The 9,193-nt window shown below is 39.6% G+C and overlaps 1 protein-coding gene across 2 annotated transcripts in view; it reads left to right on the top strand.

Annotated features, from left to right (window-relative positions):
* The first annotated feature begins 3,427 nt into the window (after positions 1 to 3,427).
* col14a1a (collagen, type XIV, alpha 1a) overlaps positions 3,428 to 9,193 on the top strand; it is a 108,592-nt gene continuing 102,826 nt past the window's right edge. For both annotated transcript variants that reach the window (XM_055041883.1, XM_055041882.1), the window contains exons 1-2: positions 3,428 to 3,925; positions 6,785 to 6,900. In XM_055041883.1, coding sequence (XP_054897858.1) covers positions 6,798 to 6,900 — 103 coding nt within the window. In that variant the 5' untranslated portion in view covers positions 3,428 to 3,925; positions 6,785 to 6,797. The remainder of the gene's footprint in view (positions 3,926 to 6,784; positions 6,901 to 9,193) is intronic.

Here is a 9,193-nt window from a genome sequence, read left to right as displayed (position 1 = left end):
GCAGGTCGATAATATCACAGGGCAAGATCTTTCATAAATTTTCAACTCAAATAAGCTTGAAACGCAGAGCAAAACAAATGGAGACGTCGTGTCTCTCACTTTTAGTGCCTGCTGGGAAAGGATCCAGCCGCCCCTTGACCCCGAGCAGGACAAAGCTGATGGAGAGACTTCAACTGGAACAGAATCAGCTTTATTGGTCAAATATCTGAATGCACAACGGACTGGCTCCAGCTGTCAGGAACAGTACTGTAGTAATGTTTACTTTCTTCTTTTCACTGAATATAGAATATAACGAGGACTGCAATGTGATGCATAGTTTTTGTAGACGTGAAAACTTTTTGATAAATTGTTATTGACTCGTTATTCCGATGCACCAAACTCTGGACGTTGTTTTCAGAGGGAGGAACCTGAGGGAGTTTGTCCAGAGTCTGAATGAAAAGCGGCGCTTTTGCCTGCTGCTTCTCTAAGGTCAATAAATCCTGGCACGATGACAGAGGAAACTTTTTTTGCAGCACTTCTTCAGTTCACTGAAGTCAATTCCCATTATTTTGAATAGTTCCATCCAAATTAAATTTATAGGATTAGCAGCCTTGAGAGGATTTGTTAGTGGGACTCATTTAAGCTTTGGACAGAGTCCGTCTGCATATTGATCCTCGTTCTTGTCTCGTTCTTGAATTAGCAACATCCTACTGGTTGTGCAGGACCAACTGATACTTGATAAAAGAGCTCAAACAATCCTATAATAAAAGGACTTCTAAAGGGAAAGCTTGGGGTTTCACTAACTTCATTTGTGTCTATAAAATAATGAGATGAAATCCGTGCCGTCTGGTTTTGTGCACTTTACGTTCAGACCAATGGTACTTTGTTTTTAAAATGAAAATAAATTAAGCATTGAATAGGCAAAGGACAAACAAAACGAATGAAAACTACAGTCAAATGGAAATTTTGGAAGCTTTCTTTTCAGAAAATGTTAACTGTTGATTAAAATCATTATAAAAATATGAGGCTGGCTGTTTGGTACCACAGAGAGTCATGGCAGGATACTGCTGCATTTTGCAGCAGAAGCTGATAAACTCGAGGACCAAAGACATTATTTTGACAGAATTTCGACCCAACACGGCATCGTTAGATTATCAGTCATGATCCTCTGTGCTGTAATTTAGTTTGGTTGTTGCTTTTGACTCTGTCATGCATGGTGTTAGTCTCTGGGTTGACGACTCTTTCCATGCCATTCATGTTTCTGTGTCTGCTTGTCATGAGTGACTGTGGCTGTATGGTAGAGTTCGATTCCAGCTTCCACCTGTCACATGTCGATATGCCTCTGGGCAAGGCACTTAACCCCAAATTGCCTTCCGATCTGCGTATCGGTGTATGAATGTGTGCGTGTTTGTGAGTGCGAATGGGTGAATGTGACTCTAGTGTAAAGCGCTTTGAGTGGTCAAAATGACTGGAAAAGCGCTATATAAGTTCAGTCCATTTACCATTTATCTGTTCCCCTAGTTTCTATGTCTTTTATTCGGAGTTTCATAGATTCCAGTGTATAGCTTTCTGTGTACAATATTCTGTTTCCCTCACTCACTCAGCTCTGCTCCCCTCACTGCTGACACTCATTCACAATAAATGGACTCACCTGTAAAGCTTTCCAGCAATCAGCCTCCTCAGTATTAAAGCACTTTCACTCGTCACTGTGTCCCCTGAGATTTCTCACACGGTTTCTAGTACTCCTGAGTTTTTCTTCTCTTTGTGAGCCAGTAAGAAATCTGAAGATTTGGACTCTTAGTTATGTTTTAATGATAAAAGAAAATCTATATGATGACACTGATACATACCTACATCCATGTTCTTTATTTTATTTTTACTAGCAAGAGGTTTAAGTTTTTTTTTTCTCGCCAGGATGCTTCTCTGAGTTTTCACCACATCCTTGTTGTTCTCACTGTCTTCTTATGTTTCTTTACAATAATTTTATCAATGAATGGGAAGCTAAATTAATGCTAAAGGCTGAAAGACTTTTAGAAAACCACTTGAATTCATCAAAACCATTAAAGTGTTACAAATATGGTGTCTTGGAAGTACAGGACTAAATAAATGTTTAGGACTTTTGCACAATACTTCATATATTCACCATAAACTGCTGCATTTAATCATCCAGCCTTTAGTGGTAAGGTTGCATCCAGTCCAGTGACCAATCTTTGTAGCAGCTCGTAAGATACTTGCAGGTGAAATCAAATATTTACATACATTGGAAAAAGAGAGACAAACCCTAATATTATTCACTGCCTTGCATTAAATGACACTCAACCTTTTCTGCTTTAGGTCAGTTAGGTTTGGCAAAATGATTTCTTTTTGTTCTTAAATTCAGAACTTTAAATATGCCCAAATCATTTTGTTTGCCTTTAACAGATTATGAAGCCCCGATGATGATGGCTTTGTAAGCTTCTAGTTAATTTCACAAAATTTGACTGAAATTGAGGTAAATCTGTGTATTTAATAAGAGAGAACACCTCAAGGCACAATTTATGTAAACTCTTAGAAAAGGCAAAGATTTCAGGAGGAACTGTGGATCTCCTTAAGTCTGGATCATCCCTGGGTATAATTTCCAGATGCCTGAAGGTGCCAATTTCATCTGTTCAAACAATTATATCCAGCAATAACACTACGGGAATGCCAGCCACAACTTTTAGGAAGAAAATTCGGTGTCCCATAAATTAAAATGAACTGGCAGAAGCTGGTGAGTATTGTTCATGGTGTGTGGGTCTTGTCCCCAACATGGACAAGGAAGAAATTGCTCTAAAAACCAACAATCAGACAAATTAGTTTGCAAAGTGTTGCTGCATTTAAAAGGTAAATTCACTATTTGTTAATAAATATGAGGCACAAATTGAATTAAGGAGTCTAGAGGTAACATGATTAGCATCATCATTCAATAAACACAGTTTAAAATAAATTATACCAAATTTGGAAAAAAAAAAAAAAAGTTGAGAAAATAAAAATAAAATCACTCATTGCTCTGGCATTAAGTATATAGAAATGATTGTGGTCATTACTCACTGCCCTAAAACAGGAACAAATTGATCTGATTCATGTTGGAGTGAGAAGAAATGTTAACCATTTTGTTCCATTTTATTTTAAAAATAAGATTGTGAAGATTTTCCAAAGTGAACAAATAAAATAAATGGCTGACTCTTTCTGCATGTTTCTCCTTTAATGAGAAGAATTACCAAAACTAAGCCTCCAGGATTGTAGCTGGGTTCCTGAAAGTGTTGAAGCAAGCACAATAAAGTGTAAACAGCCTTAGGGCGGGGGTGAGGGGAGTGGGGTGGGGTGGGACACCTACGGGTGTGTCTGTGCGTTTTCAGTTCCGATTAAAAAAGCAGTGTCATTGCTCCTTTAAAATCAAAGCTGGCAGCGCAGCAGGGCATGGCCAGGCACCTGCTCCGAGCGCACGGAGCCATCCTGAGACTTTCCCTTCACAAGTCAACACGCAAAACAAGCGAGCATCACAAGTGACCCGCTGGGTCCTCTGCAGCCGCAGCTCACGGATTAAGTCGTCCGCGGCGGGTCCCTCTGCGTCCGAGGACGCGCAGCGGAGGAGCCCGGGGGGGCTGAGAGCGATCCGACACCTGGAGGAGGATTCTCTGCAGCGCCGCTGTTTCATGTTTGTCTCTTTCTGAGATGTACCCCGCCAAAGGAAAGGGCTGGGACGAGGAGGATCCGCCGAAGGGAGGGATGTCTGAATAACAAGGAGAGAAACACCCACTCTCCAGACTGACCGTGTCCCGAAAGGAGTGAGAGAAAAAGAGAGAAAGAGAGAGAGAGGAGCGCTCCAGGAGGAAGCAACCGACAGCTCTCAGACATTTTTTGGTTTTCTGAGGATCTCCTTTGGGGATTAAAAAAAAAAAGACGCTTTTAATTCATGAGTCCAGAGGTAGGAGCGCAATTTTATTTATTTGAATTTACGCAGGAGTCTTTGAACGGCACTGCGTTTGGCATGCTAACTGATTATTTGGCTCAAATTGTGTTTGGAAACTTTGTCATGAATCAGTGAGCGATGGGCTGACAAGGAAAGCAGGGATGCACCTGTGCGCCGGTGGCACTTCAAATGGCAATTTAGAAAATGGATTGGAAACTTGAGAAGGAAGAGTTTTTATTCAAATGGAGAGATGATTTTTGCACAAAAAGAAGATAGCTGTTGATTTCCAACAGGGGCGCCTCCAGAAAGTTTTCAGACAGCCTGACCACATGGGGCCCTTTGTAGGGGGACATTTTGAAAACCAAAACCAAAACTAAGTTTATTGATGCTGTAGATAGATAGATAGATAGATAGATAGATAGATAGATAGATAGATAGATAGATAGATAGATAGATAGATAGATAGATAGATGAGACCAATACATGTCTTAACCAAAGATAATTAAAATATAAACCTGGAGGTCTGGTTGGCAAATTATAGGGACGGCCACTGCACCACTGACTTTCACACCTCTGTCTTTAATCTATTAATTTGCACGTCTGCTATTGTTTTGTTTTTACGCCTCCCAACAATTTCAGAGAACGATTGCAAACTGTTTTCTACATGCAGTGTTAAACAACAGCATTTTACCCTAATAAACTGATTAGCTAACAATCAGGGTGACCTTTGAAATCTCTTATTTATATTCACCAAATGTCAGGGTGGCAACTCTGCTTTTATTACCCAAGAATGTGACAAAACAGTTTTACCTTGTATTAAGAATTGCATGAAGAGAAAATAGGTCTAAAAAAATACAAACAAAAAACAATCCTGTTTTCTATTGTTTGCTCTCTTCTCTGTAGGCCTATTTTTGCTCAATGCCTTTTAAGTCCCCCTTCATAAAGTCTGATTGAGTTCATTTTGAAAACAATGATCGCTGCTGTCGATTTTCTGCTCTTTTAACACTGTTAGGTTTTCCTTCCTAGATGGACGGTTTTTGATATGTAACGACTTATAAGAGATATTTGAGATCGAATGCTTCATCTAGGGTGATGTACAGCTTTTGAGTAAACACATAATCTCCTTATTTTGTTTTAAAACTTTCAGCATATGCAATTGCTGCAGAGGGAACAAATGTTCATTTTCTGTTTTTATTTGAAAAAAAAAGCAAAACATGAAGCTTTCACACATCCTAGCTTGTGCCATGAGAATTATCTGTACAGTCAATTCTTCAGTTGAAGTCTGAGCAATCTCGATTATTGATGTTGAACTGGTCATGTTCCAGTGCAGTCCAGAGACATGGAAAAAGTTTTGCAAATGTCAACGGAGCACTTTTAAAATTGAGAAAAGCAAATATTTTCTTTGAATCATGGTCTCAAATGATCATAATCCACAAGTTCTGTTCAAAACCACCAATCCTCAGACTCTCATTTGTAACAATTTCTTTCATGTCTTTGTTGATAAAGTCCAGACCACCAGGTCATTCATCCATCTGTCTATGCTCCCTGCTTGGCTGTCTTCAATCAGCTTGAGCCTGTTTCACATTTTTAAACAAAGTAGTGGGTGCAATGAAACATTCAGGTTCTTCCTCTGATGCCATCCCTGCATATTTTTATTAACAGGTGTTTCCATCATTTCGACCCTCAGTTTTTACCAGTTAAAAACAGCAGAGCGCTTCCCATTAATTTTAGTCATTCCAGTCTTGCTTCTGCTTTCATTGTTTTTGTTTTGTTATATTAACTTATGTATTGGCTCAATACTGTGCAGCGCTTTAAACATTTTTCTTTTAAAATGTGATTTATAGACACATAGATTTGGAGTTGAAATAGCCTTTTCATTCAACTCAATTATGAGCTTCAAATCAAACTCCAAAGTTGTGTCTGCAGACTGGTGGGTGAAAGATCTTTGTTTAGGCCAACATAACTTTTCGTTTTGGGTTTTGTTTGCGTTAAATTTGGGATGATCAAACGTTCCAGATTCATTAAAATATTGAAATATCCCTTTTAGATGAATGCAGTCACCTACTTTGTTATTCATAGACTGAGCTGGACAAGTTAGACATCAAATCTCCATTGATAGGAGATGCAAATAAACTAGTTCTTTTATGCCATTGTGCATCACAGAAGACGCCCTGGACAGGTAGCCATATTGTTCATAGCATTAAGTGCCACTGGCTCAGGGTTATACTTACTTTGTTCAGATCAAAATAAGTTTTGGTGCATGTGCTCTTTCATTCATGTGACAGTCAGCCAGGTTGTGCTGATCCCTTGAGACACATGATGAGGCATCTTTAATGTTTCCATTTCTTCTGTAATAATGAGAGACAGACTGGGGAAAGGAGGCAGGTGACTGATTGGATGCAGAGAACAAAAAGTGAAAGGTGAAATGGGGAGATAGAGGAGGAGAGGAGAGGTTCTGTTGTGTTTGCTCTTTTCGTCAGACAATAGGATTCACCAAACGATCCCTTGGAACTGTCAATCAAACTACGGTCCTCCTCTCTGTCACTTTGTCCCTTCCTTCTGTTGGGCCTTTTGTTAATTTCTCAATTCTTCTCTTCTCTCACACAAAGTCCTCTACTGTTTCTCCCCCAGTGTAGGCGGGAGGGTCGACCACTGCTCTGTGGTCAGTCTAGACTACGGACTTCTGTTCTGTGATTGTAGAAAGGCATGAAAAACTGATTCCAGATCAGTGGATTGGAATTGCTCTTGACCCCCAGAGTCTAAAACGCCTCTGTGGCTTTTAGATTGCTTCTGTTGCAGCTTTATAAGCATTTCTGTAAAGTCTGATCTCTATCTAGCTCTCTAACTAACTTAAACTTCTCCCTCTCCATGCAGGTCTAGACTGCTAATGTTGAGGATGCTGTTGATGGGAGAGGTCAGGTGGTGTTTTCTGGCCCCGCTGGTTTTACTTGTCTTTGTTTCCTGTGACCCCAGTAAGGCTCAGGGTCAAGGTAAGAACCCCTTCCTCATTTTTCTTTGTCTCCTTCTCACCATCCTAATAACATCCCCCCATATCCAGTCATTCAGCTCCTCTAGATCATGTTCAGTAACCCTCCCGTCGCTCCTCATGTTTTCCTCCCACCAAGTTTCACCTTACTGACCCCCTCACATCACGCTCCCTCCCTTCCACCGTTTCCTCTCCCATGTTTCTATCCTTACAGGTCCCTTTGTTGTCTCTCTCTGATTCTCAGACTCTGATCTGATGCCATCAGACTCATCATAATGCTGCCTTTGAATCATTATACCTTCTCACCCCAGGAGCATGGCACCTCCTGTCAAAGTATCATCCTTTTATTAAACGTATTGCGATTACGCGCCTCCCGCTGTTGTAATTTCTCAGAGCAATTTGCTGCACAATGCAACACACTTCAGCGTGCTTCACAATTAGACACGAGAGCTTGGTTTGATCAAACGGAGTCTCATCGAGAAGTGATTTTTCTGGGTGAACGTTTTAATTAGAGAATGTTAAAACTCCAGATGGATTTGTGCTTGTCAATAAAAAGCTGCCATGTTATAATGCTTCTTATTACTCATATCTGTTTTTGCTGCCTTAACCTGGGTTCCTATACATTTTTCATTTAAAAATTTGACTCAAGTTTTCTGAATTCTCAGTTTTTTTTAAATACCCTTTTTTAAATCATGCAACCTGCAAATCAGGCAAACTGTAAGAAAGTCAGAAAAAACAAATAACTTGGGACAGAAGGGGGGACGGGTGCATGCATGATGGATGCATTTAGATGAATGTGGACTGATAAATGGATCAATGAAGAGATGGATGCAAAGTTTTAAACGTACAAATGAATGCATATGCTAATGGGGCCTCTGCCTCCACCTGCAGTTCATGAGAGCTTCTGTCCTGCACCTTTTAGATGCAGTCATGAGCTAAAACACATTCATCTAATGAGTGACTCCAGTTATATTGGACGAATCCTAAATTTAGAGCATAGTGACTTGAAGAGCCCTGATTTACACAGTAGGAGAGCGACTGAAGTCTGGAAGATATTTTCCCATGCTCTATTTTATCTATACTTATCTTGACCTGAAAAAAGGCTTAAGTAAAATCCCATATATTGGCAAATGGTGTGTGGGAATCCAGCCTTAATCTGCATTACTCATTCTCCATTGGAATTAAATATTTAACACCCAAAGTTCACAATGACTCACATCCAGTGCTGATGTTTTTCACTCACACAGAGTGAAAAACATCACTCATAAATTATAGTCTAAGCTCAGATATGATAACTTTATTGATATAGAGCTATGTCTTGGACATATTGGAGGACATTTTCAATAGATGATAAACAAATAAAAAAAAACACAGAATTAACCAATATGAACAAAACTCCAACTATATAAGCTTGAAATAATAAGAGCATAAAAAACTGTATTTAAATTACTATATTGTTAAAAATAAAAGAATGTTCTTGTTAATGTGTATTTACTATCAGAATCAACACAGCTGAAGTATAAATGGATTTTTGTTTATGTTAATGGGACCATCCATCTTCTACAAGATGGCAGCAGCTTATATGAGGACTGCAGAGGACGTGATGGCTCCCTCCGAATCTGAACTGCTTCTTTCTTTAAAGCTTGTTTATGTAAATCAAGAGGATACATTTGCTGGTGATGATTATCTTACCGCCTGCTTGACTACCTGGTTGACCTTATTTCTATGTTTAGCCAAACGATTCCCAAACCAAAAACAATACTAAAGGAGGAAACACTTTCAATGAATCCCCAGCAGACCAGCTGAGAAGTGTGTTTACTTGTGTTGAAGCTCCTTTGCTTTCATAAGAGAAATAGACGTTATCTTGCCTTTTTATGCACACAGTCCAAATTGGGCAGGAAGGTTAGCGTGTTATCTATGATTGTTCCCAGATATTTGAATTCAGTGACCTGTTCCACTGCCTGCCCTCTCATGACAACAGGTCTAAGACAAGGCTGAGTATTTCCCTTCAGGCATAATTCCCTGAAGACCCTTATTAATCTTATGACTGAGTCGTAGTGTCTGACAATATGTCACTCATCAGACCTTGGGAAAGTTTATTTGCGTTCGGTGTCTACCGTCAAAACAACGGATTATGTGTGGATAGTAATCACACATTCATGATGCAGAGGAAGTCTTAAATATTTAGCTCTCCTCGCTTTGCATTTATGTGTGAAGTATACAGTATGTGGGTGTGGAAGCAGCTCATATGTCCTTTAAGGATCTCCGTTCAGTCTAAGGAACGACCAGAAAAGCTT

The sequence above is a fragment of the Poeciliopsis prolifica genome, unplaced genomic scaffold (assembly GCF_027474105.1).
Source record: "Poeciliopsis prolifica strain line A6 unplaced genomic scaffold, Auburn_PproV2 SCAFFOLD017, whole genome shotgun sequence".
Lineage (NCBI taxonomy): Eukaryota > Metazoa > Chordata > Actinopteri > Cyprinodontiformes > Poeciliidae > Poeciliopsis > Poeciliopsis prolifica.
The sequence above is the reverse complement of the archived record's forward strand: the minus strand, read 5'-3'. Positions and strand labels throughout refer to the sequence as shown.